The sequence below is a fragment of the Misgurnus anguillicaudatus genome, chromosome 14, assembly GCF_027580225.2.
Source record: "Misgurnus anguillicaudatus chromosome 14, ASM2758022v2, whole genome shotgun sequence".
Lineage (NCBI taxonomy): Eukaryota > Metazoa > Chordata > Actinopteri > Cypriniformes > Cobitidae > Misgurnus > Misgurnus anguillicaudatus.
This window is the reverse complement of record NC_073350.2, coordinates 8,498,016-8,516,744: the sequence shown is the minus strand read 5'-3', so window position 1 is coordinate 8,516,744 and position 18,729 is coordinate 8,498,016. Positions and strand designations below refer to the sequence as shown.

Genomic DNA, 18,729 nt, shown 5'->3' with positions numbered 1-18,729 from the left:
GCCCCCCTGCTACCATCCCAGGGGCCTCCACTTTGAGAACCACTGGTATAAGGGACTGTTTTAATTGAAAAGCTACATTGACAGCAACATTCTCCCAACAAATGCATTTTGAGAGATTAAGTACTACAATGGCAAAAAAAGGTATTTATTTTTAGCCAAACTGTTCCCTCAATAGCTAAATACCAGTCACGGGTGGCTTCGTCATTAAATAGCTTTCACTTTCAGGAGCAGATACGGGAGTAGCTCACCGCTTAGTTTCTTGCCACATAAATTACGACAGTTCCCATTTGTGTGGCCGTCACGGCAGATGTTGCAGTCGTACTTTAGCAGCGAGTGTATCAGTGATGTCATCTGCAAGATGGACGGCAGAAAATGCGCAGCAGATTCTGTTCCTCACAGGGAGGTTTGTTCACGCCAGCCCGGCTAAATGAACCGTGTTCTGCTGTAGTTTAAAAAATGCTTTTGGTGAGTTCGAGATGAAGGTCAGAGGGTCGGTGTTGTTGAGTCTACATTTGGTGCCATTGAATTGAGCTTTTTAAACACAGGGTCCAAGCTGATATTTGGGTCATTCTACTAAATGAGGCCTTTTTCTTCATTACCATGAGTGCAAGTAATTACTTGAATAATGAGTAGCTGATGCCAGCTTTTATTATGTGTTGTTATAGACTCTAAACACAGTTTTTGGCATTTTCCCCAGCACTGTTTGTCCAACTATTCCTTGCGAAAATACTAGACACACACGTGTGTGTGGGTGGGTGTGTGTGTTTGTATTTCAACCCTGTTAACATAAACTATATTAATTATTAAAATTATACAAAAAAGTGCTGTCATAATGCTCCTTTCAGGAATTCAAGTAAGCAAAGACAATTTAAAGTCCACATCTTTTATATTTCCTGTTTTTCAGCTTTTATATTTCCTGTTTTGGGGTTTGTTTAGAAATATATATTTAAATAATATTCACCTTAAAGACCATTTGTTTGTTTACTATTTAAAATGTATACTTGCATAAATCTTATGATTATATGTAGAAAACATGTAGACTTCAGAGACCGTATTACATACATGAGCAATAATGTAAATTTGACATTTGGATTTTTGTATTGTACTGTTGGATTTTCTTCCCACTTTTGTGAATGGCTAAGGAATATTGTTTACTCCTTCTTCAGAGGTTTCTGTCATGTAGTCGAAAAACCATTGAAAGAGACATCTATAATGATTTTCGGTTACAATATGTTCCAGCAATGTTCTGTTTTGCTCCATTTAAAGCCCAAAATTGGTGTTCAGATCCCACTGCAGACTTCAAACCCTCTTTCAGACTTTTTTTTTTTTAAAGGAGGCACCTTGAATCTCTTGTTTGTCTCCATGATTGGAACACAGCTCCATTGATTTCCCGATAATCTCGGTTTCTCATCTCTGAAATAAAAGCTATTGGACGTGACATTTTAATGTGGAAAACCTCGCCGGTTTACATAATATTCCACAATTGTATATATATACAAAAATTGAAATAATCTGGTGTTTAGTCTTGGATTCATGTGAGATTTCTTTCTACTGTAGCTCCTCAAGCATTCTGGGCCATCTGTGCCTTGTCTTACACAGTCGGAGTGACTGACTACATCCTGATATTTTTCAGACAGCTCAGACGCGTTCTCAAACACACTCGTTCTTTTAGCCGGACAAGAGCGGGGGCTGTTATATGTGCTGAAAAGTCCAAATGCCTGTGACTTTACCAGAACCAGGCCCAAAAGTTCAACACCTCACTTCAAACAGCGTTGCAAAAGCCAATTCCCCTGAAACGTATAAAACACCGGCTCCTGAGAGCTTTCCCGCTCTCCTCGCGCCACAGAAACAATTTCTTAAATAGTTTAAGTGAGACCTTATTTATCAACCCATAGAGATGTTTCATTGCTTCGAGGTTGTATTTTTATAGCCTGTGAAACTAATTTAAGTCTTTGGTTGTGTGTCACATGTCAGTTTTATCATTTGGAAAAAATGAGACGATTGTTGACACGAAGTTAAATTATACGAGCTATGAAATGAATGTGGGAAGCTTCACAGATAATTTAGGCTTTGGAATGTTTGGTGATAAATGTTTGAGTCCACATTAAAATCCGTAGGCTGTGGTGAGATCTCCATTTACAGCACTCGTTGCTTATTGAGAAACAATTGAGATATTAATAAGTTCTCATTTATGGTATCATCTTCAATCTATAGATGTTTCATTTCGTTTAAGGCTTCACCTAATATACAGTATTTACTGACCTTCTAAACACAATGAGACTTTAAAGGTGAACATTCTAGTATTGTAATACTTGTGTAACGCAGCAGTTTCCTGCAGTACAGGCTATCATCAGCTTCCAGCAGGAGGGCTGAATAAACATTGTATTTCATAAAGTATGTTTTACATTTTAACAGGGTTAAATATATGGCAGCTGGCGCCAGATCATCAACTGGATGCAATTTTTCATGCACGTCTGCAGATGAGACCATAGGAGTTAAGAGCAAACTGCGAAAAAACTGAAACCAACAAACACATAATTTTTATTTGTAGTTTTGCATCATCTGAACATACTGAATCAGTCTGAATCATCATACGCATCACAACTGAATGTTAATTTATCACCCATTGGATTCAGACAGTTCTGGGGTGTTTATACGTAACATTTCCAGCTTAAGGGTTTTTGTTAAAAAAAAATACTTTTTTCTCTGTTTACATTTAGACTACGTTCACACTGCCATCAAAATCCGATTTTCTGCTCATATGTGACCCATGTCTGTCTCTGTATGACCGTGTGAACAGCACAAACCACATGGAATCTGATCTTTTCGATTCTGGTTGAGCCACTTCCATATGTGTTTCTAAATCAGATATAGGTCGGATGTTTTGCAATGGTCATATCGGAATTTATGCGACTTTTACGTCATTCTAGATTGATGGGCGTCACAATTGCGTAAATATGCACTAATGTTTGCAAAACCACTTAAAAACATTCAAGACATTAAATATTAAGCCCCCTGGTGGCTGGCTGCAGTACAAGTCATAAACCATCCTGATCTCACATTTTTCTGTGGTATTCTCACGGATTGGTTACTCAACTGCTTTTTCCTATTTTCAAACCATTGTCGCTTCGGTTTAGGGTTAGATTTGGTGTTTGTGTTAGTATGCCATTTTGACTATTGATTTATACTACTTTTTTTCTGCTTTATTCTTTTATATTTTCTAAACTTTAAACCATTGTCGCCTGGCATTGGGGTTAGAGTTGGGTTTGGGTAAGTATGTCATTTTTTGTAAATCTAACCCTAAACCGAAGCGACAATGGTAAGAAAATAAAACAGATGAGTAACCAATCCGTGAGAATGCCACGGAAAAATTAGCAAAAAAATCTGTGACTATCCCACGGAACTTTGTGAGATCATGTTGCATAAACCTCACACTCTCAATTCAAACAAACGGGACTCGGGTCAAAATAAAAAAAATACACTTCCAATAAAATTTCCGAAAGATGGTTTTGGTCCTTTAAGGTCGTTGTCATCAAGCTGATATATGTCCAATTGTTTGTTTTTGCAATAAGTTTCATTTTAGCTAGTAATTTGATATATAAGGGGCGTGGTTGTATTGGGCGGAAGGTTGATACTGCGGCTCCGCCTCTGGGCTCCACGGACGATTCCTTCTGCGCATGCCCTGGCTCCAAACTGATGTTTTTACGTAACATGGCAGCGCCTATCGTCAGACATTTTATGTTCAGTTCATTACAATGTAAGGAAGGGGCGTTGCGTCGTCCATCTTTTTTTACAGTCTGTGATACCAACACACACACACACACAAACAAAATATTTTTTCTGCTGTACCACCTTATTGATCATCTGATGTTTGGTAGAACTGATGTTTGCCACATAATTTTTTTTTAAATCATCTTATTTTTTTTACTGTAGCCTGGGTTGTGTCTTGTATGATATCTGAAAGGTTTTTGAGTTAAAAAATCAAATAAACATTAGATCCCTAACCTCTCAGTGTCTGTTTCCGAAATATAGTTTCTGTCTTTATGCTTAAGTTTAAGGACTGCATTGTCAAATTCTTGCTTAGAAAACTTTAAACCACATCCAGAGAGATTTAAATCTATTATAATACCTTTTTAATATACCATTTTTTTATTTTATTATTTAACCTCTTATTACATATAAAACACTATAATTAAAAACCTAAAATGCTGTAATCGCATTGTAGTAAGATGTTCACATTTAGAGAAGGAAATGGAAGTGCTGGTTGCTTGCCCCATTTAAAAATCACTTTCATGATGGTAAGCTGATGGTCATTGTTGCTAGGGCATTGCTATATGGTTGCTAAGGGGGTTCTGATTGGATTTCAGCAGCTTGCTATGTGGTTTCTAGAAGTCGAAACTTCTATCTACAAGTATCTGTCTCTGAAAATGGCTCTGGTCTCTGGTAAATATTTAAGCATACGTAACAGTGATGCTAGCCTTAGCAAATGATCTTACCATGTGTGAGGTTTTCAGAACTTTACTATGGTCCGCTTTATATTTCTCATGCAGCTGTAAACCACCGTGGATGTGTAAACCTGGGTTTTTATTTAAAATTAGTCATACTGGGGCGGGCGAGAACTCAGTCAAGTCTTGAAAGCAGCACAATGCTTGTCTGATGGGACGGCAGCGTTTTATTGGGATATCAGATCGTCACGGACCATTAACAGTGTGTAGAATCATAATTCAGTCCGAAATATCTCTGTAAATGTCTGCAATCTCCCCACCCCGGGTCTGTGATTTCTTATGTAGTTAAATCAGAATTCAGACGCTAAGTGCTAATTCCTGTCAGTGGAAATGCTTTAACGGAAGCTGATAGATCCAGAGGTGGCATTATCTCTAGTATATATCTCGCTAATGAACGCTCATTGTATGTGAACTGAAAACCACACAGCACAAAGTGTCATAAGGGCCTTTTTATTCCAGTGTGTCCTTGCGTTCTAGGGGTCCCTTGAGGGTTTTCACATCTGAAGCGTGGTGTGAAAACCATACGGTGATGCTCCCTCAATAGGCGACTATAAAGGAAGATTTCATGACCTTGATGCGGCCCATTGTGCTTAATTAAGTGTAAAGGTTGATATACACGAGCGAGTGTGCGTCTGTGGAGGTTGTCGGTCTAGTCTGCGACACTTGACAACATTGAAAAACACAAAGACGTAAATAATGTATAGTCACTTTTTATCTAATAGCTAGACTTGTCAGTTGTAGATGGTGCTAATAACTATCAATTTTTGTCAATGTAAATCATAGTGAATTTGTTCACACACAACATATATAATTTTCTTTGCTGTCGCATACAGTATGCTTAACGATTTAAGCGCTCCAGGCCGCAGAAAACGTATTTTTCGTGCATCCATTAATTTATCGTACGTCTATTACGCAGTGTAATATTGTACAGCATGCAAATGACGACAAATGTTGACTTCAAGTTTTTACAAAGAACTCGTCTTAACAATGCAAGCACCAGCGGGGTATTTTTCATACATTTACCTCGAGCTAAATGACATAGTGTATTTTACAGCATGTACCTATATCAAAGATCCTCCTGATAGCCCTCCTGCTGTTGCTATGGAAGAGAAACATGCAAATGAATTAGGGCAAATAGTGGTGCTGAATACCAATGAGCCCAGGAGCCGATAGCCGAGCAACGGTTTTATGTTTTATGTTTCTTTCCTGAACCATTGAGTTATTCTGCAATCTCTGATTTCAATATAGTGTGCGCTATGGCCCAGTGATGCTTCAGAGCTGGTGTCCGTATCACGAAAGGGTGTCTGCTGTGCTCTCTTTCTGCCAGCAGAAAGAATCTGTGTGATGTTTATGAAGCCTGATATCTGGATTAAATAGAAATTAGACTGAAGATAATAAAGTCATAATGCTAAGGAATTTGCATGGACCAACGGTGAGGGTTGCATCCCTAATCATAGCTTACGGAGCTTCAATAAACCGTCGTTTTTTCTTGCTCAAATCCCCTTCATTCCTCGAGCTTCTCCCCCGATGGATATATTTGCATTGCCCTATTGTCTTCCCCCGAGAGACCTGACTTCTAAAGACAACATGCCCTTATAAAGGATATTGCCGGATTACGGCGAGAGGAAGAGTCTCCTCCACAGAGTCTTCGCCTATGGTACATTTCTTGGGCATTTGGTGCAGGCGGGGGGACAAGCAAGCAACAAAAAATTACAGGTATCAAGCTGTGTCTCCAGTGGCCACAAGCTGATTCAGGGTATTACGGGTCCCTGTCGTGCTCTAAAACTCCCCCAGTAAGCAACGTGGTGGACCACAAGTGTGTAATAATACCGGCCAGCTTTGAAACTGCAAGCTCATTTACAAACAGCTGTAGCCATTGACAGGATAAAGCACGGTCCAAACTACATTAACAGGGCTTGGCAGGCATGATGAGGTCCTTCTCTTGGTTCTCAGTGGGACAGCGTGCAGTGTCAGGCTTGAATAACCATATTAAAACTCTTTGCTGTCGGCCCGGTGGCCGTTCCCGCAAGGCCATCAAAGCAGTTTCCCATCTCACCTCAACTTTATTACAAACACCGAAACCGCTGCTTTATATTATCCTACATGAGAAGCAAGAGGGACTCTTCCGTGGGCTGTTTTCTTGAGTCTGGTAATATTTCTTTATTAGGTCACACGGTGACATGAGTCATCTGTTTGTCATCTGGCTCCTCGGCGGTCCGAGCGAGGGAGCTTGCGGCGGGCCGATGATGGTGATCTTTATCACTCGGGTTGTGTTCATTAGCCTGCCGCACTGACACTCGTATCCTGGCAGATGGTCACTTTCCGATTGATTTGCCACGTTGGGAAGATTAAAATATTATGGGTCCGAGGAGACCGTCCACTGTGTTAGTCGAATTAGCATTTTTGCCTGGCTGTTGCTCACGGAATGGGTCAATGTCAACCCGAAGGTGATGACGGAATTAGAGGATCATGGGAATGGGGCGGCAGAGATTGACGTATCTTACTGTCACGGGAAAGCCGATCCTTATGCTTCCACAAAGGATGCCGGGGAAAAAAAGGCCTACATGCTAACAAAAGTGCTTACAGAAGGCATAAAACGGATCAAGCTGTGTGTTTTAAACAAGCATGTATTTAAATTCAAGAATTCATTATGCTTTCATGAACGTCTAGATTCAAGCTGCTAATTTGATTGGCTAAGCTGCCATTCCGATAGTAAGCTTTAGCCTTCAAATGGCACTTTTTTTTCAAATGGAGTGTAATAAGATGCATTATCAAAAGCCCCTTTGCCCCGACATCAGACATCATCTTGTGTAATTAAAAACATATGTATCGTTTTACCGCAACGAATCTCAGCGGTACAAAAGCACCTTGTATGTATGAAAACATTTACAAGGTAACAGAACTCACCGAGGTTAAATGGGGGGTGTATTGGAGCCCTGATTAAAAGGCTCTCCCACCAGTCACACCGGGCAGATCTGGGGAGTCATGTACAGTGGTGCGACAGATAAGGCCTGGCTCTGAAAGGACTCCATTGTGTGCCCGTGTGGGGCCCGTTCGCTGGAGTTCAGAGTTGGTTACCTATCTACCTGAAAGGAATTGAAAAGCGACCCTTGTGGTGACTGACCAGAATGACTGATAAGTCTCAAGGGGAGATTATAGCGATTATGGCACTGCTGGAGAGGTTGCCATGGCGATGAAATCGAGCATTCTCTTTAATATATTATTTACTGCCTCTGTTTCAGGCCCACGTCATTTAATCAGGAGAGAGCAGGAGACCCATTCGCTTTTAAAAGCTTCGGTTCATGTACAGGAGCAACAGCCTGTGTTCTTCACATACTGATGTGAGAAAAGGTTGACCGGGCGGGTGGAGCATAAACTATATATGAAAACAGACATTTTTAGGATTGCCACAGAGACGGCAAGTGAGGCAATCCAAAAGCTTTTTTGAAAGGCAAAACAATTTCAAAAGCAACACTTCTGAAGATAGAATCCAACTTTTCATCTCAGAACTCAAAATGAGATTAAGTGAACACTTTACAAATGTTTTGTCATGTCCAGAATAATATTCTAGTACAGAAATATCACACACATGTGAATTAGGTTGAAATCGATATTTATAGAAATAGAAATTTAAAGAAAATTTTACAATTTTACAAATTACATGTGTCATCAAACATTTGACATCAAACATCAAATATTAACATTATGGGCCCTATTTTAACGATCTAAGCGCATGGTCTAAAGCACACGGCACAAATGCACTTAATGCGTGTCCAAATCCACTTTTGCTAGTTTAACGATGGGGAAAATGGTTTGTGCGCCTGGCGCACAGTCTAAAAGGGTTGTAACTATTCTTGTAATGAGTAATTGGTGTGTTTTGGGCATTTTGGGTGTTTTTAGTCTCATCTTACACCCTCTTTAAAAGCCAGTTGCGCCCACGGTGAGGTGGATTGCCTATTTAGTTTGAAAAGCCAAAAAACTGTAAGCAGAGGAAGAAGATGCGTTGCGTTTAATTCATTGAAGTTATTTGTGTAATTAAAGCTTTGGTTCTCTTTAAAAGTCATTATTTTAGTAATGGGGTAATAAGTAAAATAAGCCGATAAAATATGATTAATGATCACTGTAAAGGTTTTAATAAGAATAATTTACAAAAATGCAAAAAAAAGGTTTGCACAAGTAAAAATACTTTATTTGTAACACACAAGAAACACTGCAGAGCAATGGGACAGCACTCTGAGTGTTTAAAAATTTGATATATAATATATATAAATAATCATCATATACAATAAATCTGTGGGGTAGCAGCTCTTTACGTCTTCTAAAGTCCTGTAAACTGAGTTGGCTCAAAATAGCAACGCGCCAAAAATGCACCTGAACACACCTCATTTTCAAGCATGCATGCCCATCGGCGCACAAATGAGCGCATATGCATTTGCTATTTACAACGTGACCTTTGACATGTAAATGATAACTGCACTGGGCTGAAATTAGCAAAAAACACTTGCGTCACGCTTTGCGCTGAATTGCGCCGGGTACATGACAGGGCCCCACGTCTTCCATTGCTCAACCAAACAGATCTTTCTGTGTCTGGCTGATGAGAGCGGTGCTTTGATAGCGACATAGCATTTATACATTTAATAATTTTCTCTCTGCATGAAATAGGAACATTTGAAAAAATACACATTTCACATTTGACTGTTTGAATGGTGCGGTTTCAATACATTTGAAATGGACAAACGTTTGTCAAAATCATTGCAGCGAAACGGCTGACCATCCTTCTGGTCATGTTACACAAGACTGAACATGCGAAGGTCAAGTAGTTAGAGAACATCTATAAAGTTTCTGTTGAGGAAACATTGAGTCCGTGTCATTGAGGTGCAAATGTCTTTCAAATGGACTTTGTGCTTCCTGCGGTCTGACCACGACTGCCCACTGACCCGAGCCGGCCGAAACCGGAGCGGGAATTATATAAATGCTCAACTTTGAGACAAAAGGAGCAGCAAATCCTGGGTTTTATTGAGATAATAAAGGAAATTAAAAATGTCCTGTCCAAATCTCCCCATGCGGCACCAATAAGCAGAAAAAGTCTCATTTCCTTGAGAAATTTGTATTCAGTTCAGTAACATTGTACTAATCTAAATGAGTTTCATTTGTGACCTGATGTTGTTTGCTACTCTTCGAAGAGCAAAGATTGAGAAAAAATATGGCTCTTTAGTGTTGTCTGTGTGTGTTTCTGCCTCTTCTCACAATGTCTTTTTAAAGGTTATGAGACCTAATATGAAGTTACTTCTAATAAAGCTATTTTTCACTTTTTTACGAGTTCTCTGCAGCTGTTCACAGCATGATGCTTTAAGCTGATGAGGGTGGTTGCCATGGTGTTTTTAATGTGTTGCTATGTGGTTGCTAAGGTGTTTTCAGTGGTTGCTAAGGCATTGATGTGCAGTTTCAGGGTGGTTACTTAATGACCCAGGTTAAAAAGTCTTTATAATGTTTTGGTCCTTGGTTATGTGTTTTATTTGAAAAGTTATAGCACACTTCACCGCAATGAGCTGCAAAATCATTTCTGTCACAGTATAATAATAATGCTATCTTCAGTATTATATTAATACAGTGTATAGTTCCTCTTGTAGTCATGGTTATCTTGGGTATTCGGCTAGGAAATGAATCAGGTTGTGAAGGATAGATTTATCTACTGCGTTTGAATGATCATTGACCTTTAGACTTTATTTGATGGTTTAATAGACTTAGTTTTGTTTGGGGAGGGGGGGTTGCCTTGCACATCAAGACTAATGCATCCTGTTTACTACACAAAGAATCACAGCAGTTCATTTCTTAATCATATAGTAAACACATGATCAATCATAATCACCAGAAGTAAAAAAAAAACACATTCTTCACTGTCATTTAATATGCGCTACCTAACGCACCTATTTGCTTGACGTGCCATTTTAAAATACATTTTTTAAAACGTAAAGGGTTAATCCCCCTAAGCTATCCGTTTTGAAAGTCTGTCCTTTTACCTTCTCTATAGATTTGGCCTTGTCCTGTAATATCAATCCATAACAGTGTGAGTCAGCAGCGACTGTAGGCCCAATCAATCGTCCTGCTTTCGGAGAAGAGGATTTTTCGATGCGATTCCCAGACGCGCAAACTGTTGTAAGCTCGACCCGCCAAGCCGCAGAAACACGTCGCAGTTTCTCATTAACGTCTCCTCCACGCCCTCGACATGCTCTGGTTTCCTGCTGTTCTGGTAAATGAAAGAATGGCGCATGGTCGAAAAGATCAAATCCGGTGCTGTGGTGGAACCGCAACTCGGGAGAAATGCATGAGCGTGGAATGGGGGTGGGGGAGTTGGATTTAGCTGTGCTATTCCTGTTTGGTTGGAGTCGGAAGGGAAAAGGGCAGAGTAAGATAATGCAGGCCGGTCTGATGGACACCGCCGCAGCCCGATTGATCCGTTCAAACACCGCTGTGACCTCACAATCGAGTCGCATTAAAGTACAGTGGAATGTAGGCCAGTGGAGAAGGGCCAATGATTTTAAATGTTAAAGCAATCGAGCGGAAAGACCCGAATGGGGCAGAGAGTAAATCAAGCTAAAACTTAAACTTAACCTCATAATTTGTCTCTTTATTATCCATGAAATCTTTTTTTTTTGGTACAATCTAAAATATAGCAATAAGCTGTGATTTATAATTGCATAAGAGTTTATCTGTATAGAGATCGGTTAGTATTGTTGACTAATCGACTTGTTGTTTAACCTTAGTGAGGTCGAATAACAAGTGTTGTGGAGCTGTTATAACGGTAGTGTAGCGTTCGAATTTACAAACACAGTTTTTGGAGATATTTGTTAGTCATTTTTGGATTGTCACTAGTGCTGCCGCACGATTAGTCGCCACTAATCATTTGCAGAATAAAAGTTTTTGTTTACATAATATATGTGTGTGCACTGTGTGTAATAATTATGTATATATAAATACACATACAAACAAACACACACACATGTATAATTTTAAGAATTTTTTATATAATACATATTTATATTAATATATAATATATACACATGCAAATGTTTTTTAATTATATACTATCCCGACTAATCGTGAGGCAGCACTAATTCTCACCTTTGCAAAACCCACAGGTTCTGTATTTAAATTCATACACTTTAAATTAAAAACCCCACACCGAACTGTGGTAAAATCACAGCACTGTGCTTCAAACAGTTTATTGGTTTTAGAAAATGAAAGAGCAATATAATAAACAACAGCATAAAAAAGTTAATATTAGGGCTTTCAAAATTAACGTGTTAATAATGCATAACATACAATAAATTTTAACGACACTCATTTTAATAACGTGCAATTAACGCAACAATTTCTGTTTGACCCTTGGCCTAGCGCATTGTTGGATAAATTGAGACGCAGCCTTATGCAGGGTTTACACCAGACGCAATAGATTGCGCAAGCGCGAGTGATTTACATGTTAAGTCAATGTAAAGACACGATTTGGCGTCCTGCGGCACGGTACATGCTGTAAGCGCTGCGCGAATGGCGCGGAAGCGCGAATTGGGCGTTGCCACGGGAAATGCGCGAGTTGCAAAATCTGAACTTTCGCGGATTTCCACGCCGCCTTAACCAATCAGGACCTTGCTGTACTGTAGTAGTGATGGATTACAGGAAGCGAGCGGAGTGGCGGAGTCTCAGCAGAGTCGCAGAAGCCCCTCACATGACGCGAATTTCCGTGTAAATGTCTCGAATGACTAGAATTTCATGCACGGTTTTCACGCACGAATGAAGCAAGTGAACTCAAATGTTCAAGTGTCCAACTACTTGCGAATTTTGCCGCCTCTACCGCGGCTAGTGGGAATGCACCATTAGACAGTAAATAGTCTTTTCTGAGAGGTGTACCGTACTAAATGCTTAATCTAGGGTGACCATACGTCCCATTCTTCCCGGACGGGTCCTAGCCAGGATTTCGGTGCATCTTCCGGAAGTCGTATCTGTCGACCGCATACGCCATTCAGTTAAAAACATAAGACGTAGTTTCATTCTTACCTTAAAATGTAATGGTTGCTTTTCTGTAATAATAATAATAATCCTCTATGACGTATGCGGTCGACAAATACGACTTCCGGAAGATGAACCCGAAATCCTGGCCAGGACGCGTCCGGGAAGAATGACACGTATGGTCACCCTACTCAATCTAATACAAAGATGCATGTCCATTCACTTGCATGTTTGAGATTTTGGTTTTGGTTTTAAAACATGCAGGAATGAGAAAATAAAGTGCTGGACTTGCTTGATATGAAAATAGTTATTGAAAGAAAGAAAGTTTGGGACCTGAATTAATGTTTAAAAAGATATTAAGAACGACAAGACTCAAAAACGATCTTCCTTGCGCTGACAGACACATCTGAAGCATGCACACAGGCGTGGAATCCAAATATATGCACACATAGACAGAATTACAGTTTTAAATCTGTTTTGACAGGAATTCAGGCAGATATAATCTGTTATGTCTTAAGTAAATGTTTGATTAACTGTTTGGAAAATATCTCAAGTGTAACATTATATTAGATCCTTGCATTATGCCAGCCTGATCTCACGAAAATTCGTACATATTTTACGAGTTGGTTAATTCGTATGAATTCATACAGTACGAAGTTAATTGTGCAAAAACTTACAAATCTCATGAAAATAACAACAACGAAACCGAACCCCTAACCCTGCACCTAAACCCAACGTCACAGGGGTCAAAGCAAATCGTACAAAAACTTACGAATGTGGTCGTATGAATTAATACCAATTAGCCAAATGTAAAATATGTATGAATTCTCGTGAGATAGTGTTGAAGGACTAGTCTATTTTCTTAAAAAAAAATCCAGATAATTTACTCACCACCATGTCATCCAAAATGTTGATGTTTTTCTTTGTTCAGTCGAGAAGAAATTATGTTTTTTGAGGAAAACATTCCAGGATTTTTCTCATTTTAATGGACTTTAATGGACCCCAACACTTAACAGTTTTAATGCAGTTTAAAATTGCAGTTTCAAAGAACTCAAAACAATCTCAAACGAGGCATAAGGGTCTTATCTAGTGAAACGATTGTCATTTTTGACAAGAAAAATAAAAATATGCATTTTTAAACCACAACTTCTCGTCTATCTCCGGTCCTGTGATGCGCCAGCGCGACCCCACGCAATACGTCAAACACGTCAAGAGGTCACGGAGGACGTATGCGAAACTCCGCCCCAGTGTTTACAAGTGTGCAGAAAGAGGACCGTTCCTACGTTGTTGTATGTGGAATGATACTAATTAATGTCTTTGTGTCAGTTTATTGTTTACAATGGTCCGCAAATGTGCGTTTTATATATGTAACACGTGACCTTTCTACGTCACTACGCAATTACGTGAGGTCGCACTAGCGCTTCACAGGACCGGATTTAGATGAGAAGTTGTGGTTTAAAAGTGCATATTTTTTACTGTTCTTGTCGAAAATGACAATCGTTTCGCTAGATAAGACCCTTATTCCTCGTTTGGGATCGTTTAGAGTCCTTTGAAACTCCATTGAAAAAACTGTTAAGTGTTGAGTTAAGTGTTAAGTGTTGGTGTCTATTAAAGTCCATTAAAATGAGAAAAATCCTGCAATGTTTTCCTCAAAAAACATAATTTCTTCTCGACTGAACAAAGAAAGACATCCACATTTTGGATGACATGGTGGTGAGTAGATTATCTGGATTTTTTTTTTAAAGAAAATTGACTAATCCTTTAATGCTGTCTGTCTCTGTAAATTAAACAATAAAAAAAAACATATATTGATATTGTTTTTGACTTTGGGTGCTAATCTATTACTGTTACATTTTAAGGTATGGATGCAATCATAAAAAAATCTTTAATCTTTCACTAATAATAAACATACATTTGCATAAAGCATCCATATTTGTCCACACTCATGTTGATTAGAGTATTAAAAACTTAAAAAGTGTAAAAATTTATGTAAATACAGAAAAAAATGTGCAATTAAGTTGCGATTAATCGCGATGGTAACTCATGACAATCATGCGATTAATCATGACAGCCCTAGTTAAAATACAATAGCTTTATAGGCTATCCATGTGCTACCGCAAGTGTCGGTCTATCTGTATTTTACAACACACCTCACCAAACCAGAATTCAGAGATGATATAGTAAACAACAATGTATCTAGTTTTACCTCAACTGACAGTTTCACCGTGTCAAATTGAATGTTTTTCAATTTTACCATGTCGAATTGAACGTTTAGCAGCACGTGTTACGAAATGAAACGGTTTAGATGGCGGCACCTGTCATCAGTCAAAACTTTCGCCCGTGTTTTGTTTCTAATGGTCACGGGAACGATGAAAGATACGAAAAAGCCCAACAATAATTCTCGTGGTTCAACAAGCCGAGATTTGATTTCCAGTGAATGGACTTTTTAAAGTCATTTGAATCCATTTTGCTGTCAGTGTCTTTGAAAAATCTCAGCATGTCAAGCTCAGGGAGGGAAATGCAGTGGATAAAACGCACTGTGACTGCGTTCTGACTGAATAATTACAGGAGAAGCTTCTCAGCAGACAGATTATTTTCCTCTTCATTTGAAAACATGAATCGACCAAATGCAACGACGAGATGTTGACTTCATAATTTCACTTTCCTGAATAAATCAATCCCACCGAATGATTTTAGATGGATTTTTACTTAATGTGGATGCATTTTTATACACATTGCTGAGGGAAATATAGATTAAATGGCAGTCTTTTTCTTCAAGCTATGAATCTATCTAATGCGTTATTTATTATTATAACAAGACTCATTTAAACACCATTTACAGGTGCACGGATGCAGTAAGCAAATAGAAAACGAATCCACCAACAATTCAACATTTTGTTCGGGATATTTGTGAGCCTCTGTGATAATTCAGGCGAAACTCTCATAATCTAATAATGAGATTATGAGCATCAATTTTATTGATTTTAATCTTTGACATGATCTTACTCAGTCAATATTAAATACATCAAGGTTATATTTTCACACAATGTTCTTTACATTATATAATGATTTTATGTAGAAAACAGTAAAAACGACTTAAGCTGGGTTTTCACTTTGTGTTTGTGGTGATTGCATGGTGATGTCGTTATAACGCAAATGGGATTTTGCATGGCTACTCTATTTTTTTAAATATACACCTGGCCAGATAGATAGATGCAATTTTCAGTCATAGCATATAATTGATCATTTCTTTGCGCATTTCTGTTTTGCCTGTGAGATTAATTTCTAAATATAGAGATGTATTTAGGGTGTGGGTCTGTGATTGGTTGGAAGTGGATTATCTGTGTTTGACATTACAGTGATGGGGAAAATGCCCTTTACATGCTGTTCTGAGCACAGTCCTACATTTTACTCTGTTCACAGACATCTGATGCTCTTCACATTAGCAGGAGACAGCTAACATATTGATTTCTTTACAGACTGTATCTGTCTCTTTTTGTCTCGTTTCTTTCACCCCGTCATAAAACAGAGAGAAGTATTTTTGTCAGTATGTTTTTTCTTAACTCCACATCGGATTGTTAGCTGCACGCAACCACCTCACGTAACCCGTTCCAGTTCATAAATAATTATCTTCTTGGGGTTATATTGATTTGTTTTCGTTTCATTTTGGTAAACTGAATATCTGAGTTTGTGTGGACTGGTATTAGAGCCCATCTAAAATATTAAATTGAGACAAACTGATTTTGTGTATATCTTCAAGTATTGGGAAAATCTAAAGAGCAGCGTCAACCGTTTTCATTTATCGGTGCATATGAGGTAAAGGTTTGCATTGTGCCGTGCATTTATATGAGAATGGGGCTTTCAAAGTCTTATAGTGTAAGCTGTATTACATTAGAGATTGTTTGTCATTCCCATCATGCATCTCTTGTTGCTGTACTACAGTAATATATCACCATTGCAGCAAAAATATATATGCATAAATGACAACAGAACTAACATGAGATATAAATACCTTTTTATTTAAATAATATATTGTTATTATTATATTACTATTATTATTTGTATTGTTGTTATAATAATAATAATAATAATAATAATAATAATAATAACAGTAACAATAACAATAACAATATATGTATTGTTATATTATTATTATTATTATTATTATTATTATTATTATTATTATTATTATTATTATTATTATTATTATTATTATTATTATTATTATTATGATGATTATTATTACTAGTATTATTTGTATTGTTGTTATTTTTGTTATAATTATAATAATAATAATAATAATAATAATAATAATAATAATAATAATAATAATAATAATAATATTTTATTACTACTATTATTATTTGTATTGTTGTAATAATAATAATAATAATTATTATTATTATTATTATTATTATTTACATGACATAATTAGAATGAGGTACAATATACAAATACTGCCAACACTGTAATCTGAGATCTGCTGTCAGTTCTTACTTTCCAATGATGTCATGATGTGAATGTATTTGTTGGTTCAGCAGTGATCAATGGTTTGCCTAAACTTATAGGCAATTCAACAAATACTACCATAAATACTTCAAAATCTATTATTAAATCTTATGATTGTATTATTGCGACTTTTGTTCATGTACAGTATGTCATTGTCAAAACGTTTCCGTCACGCATAAATATTTTTAAAACGCAAAATATCATTAAAATAAAATAAATAAATAACATATTTTGTAGTAAAAGATGACCAATCATGTTAATGGAATATTTGTGATATATTAGCCCTGATCCCTTTCCAGTCTCATATATAGCATGCTTTACTTTTAGTCTTTTTTTACATTTTGTGTAGATAATTTTTGTTTAAAGTGTCTCTTTCTCTCTCTTTCAGGGTTTAGTCGGGCAGCCATGCCATTTGGCCTGGTAAGGCGCGAGCTGTCTTGCGAGGGTTACCCCATCGACTTGCGGTGTCCAGGAAGTGATGTCATCATGATCGAAAGCGCTAATTACGGCCGCACGGACGACAAGATCTGCGACGCTGACCCCTTTCAAATGGAGAACATCAACTGCTATCTCCCCGACGCGTTCAAGATCATGTCTCAAAGGCAGGTTCAGTCAGATCGCATTTGTCCTATTCTTTCCAAAACCCTCTCTTCAAACCTCATCTGCTCTCTCATTTTCTCCTGTCTGATTACACGGCTCATGAATACGAGCGTCTTTAGTGCCACGCACAAAGAATATTTCATTTCACCATCTGAGCAACCAAACCAAACAAATCCGAACATGCACATATCCGCTTTCTTTTGATTTCTAGACTGTGTCGTGCATCTGGAGGCTCGCGCTAAAACAGGAAGTGATGCGCGAGCCAGGCTTTGATGCATTCTGTTGCCGGGACTGGCGTACAGTTCCGCTCAGCTTATTATGTGGGATTCGTGGGGAAATAGGTTTGAAAGTGTGGCGTCTCAATTAGTCCATTCAGCTGCAGGCAATTAGGAATCTCAAGTGGATGCTAATCTACACAGGAACTCAAGGCAGGGATTTGCCTCCCCAGGTCTGCACGAGTCCAGATGTGAAATTGCATTGTTGTGCACTTTTCGTCTTGTTAGTTTTCTGGTCAAATAATGAATCACCATCGCCTTCACAATCTTTCACTGCCACAGATGCATTAATAATAGATTTTAGCCCTCACTCGACACTACCTCATTTTGTAGAAAACTTAAAAAAAAAATGTATTGATTTTTTTTTTTGGAGGGTTTTATTGTATGAACTGATGCAAACGCCTCGTGTTGCGTTTCTCAGGTTTGGGTCGAGGCCTATTAGGTGTTTAATAATGTGGATTTTTACTTGGGTTTAAACAACCAGAAGCACATTCTTGCATTTGCCCCTTTCTTGTACCTTTGAATCATTTAGTACCCAAGGACAGTTATCAACTTTCACTAGTATTTGTTTGATTGACTGGTGAATACCCCCAAAGTTATTTGCGCAAATCGCGCCGCAGGATGTCTGTCGCGTCTTTGCATTGACTTTACATATAAATCACTAGGGTCTGGTGTAAACGCACCATGACAGCAAGCAAAATCAGTTTATTATTAACTCTTTCCCCGCCATTGATGGTAAATCACATCAATTAAAAGTAAACATTTGCATGAAAAAAACATGTTCCTAATGAGGTTTTATTGTAATCTGTAATACCACACTTACCCAATTCATAAAA

The 18,729-nt window shown here is 38.0% G+C and overlaps 1 protein-coding gene across 27 annotated transcripts in view; it reads left to right on the top strand.

Annotated features, from left to right (window-relative positions):
- Positions 1 to 18,729, top strand: part of adgrl2a (adhesion G protein-coupled receptor L2a) — a 135,697-nt gene that overhangs the window by 37,502 nt on the left and 79,466 nt on the right. For all 27 annotated transcript variants that reach the window (XR_008638708.2, XR_008638707.2, XM_055184420.2 and 24 more), the window contains exon 3: positions 17,407 to 17,620. Coding sequence is in view for 25 of the 27 variants with exons in the window: in XM_055184420.2 (XP_055040395.1) it covers positions 17,407 to 17,620 (214 nt within the window). In the remaining 2 variants the exon portion in view is untranslated. The remainder of the gene's footprint in view (positions 1 to 17,406; positions 17,621 to 18,729) is intronic.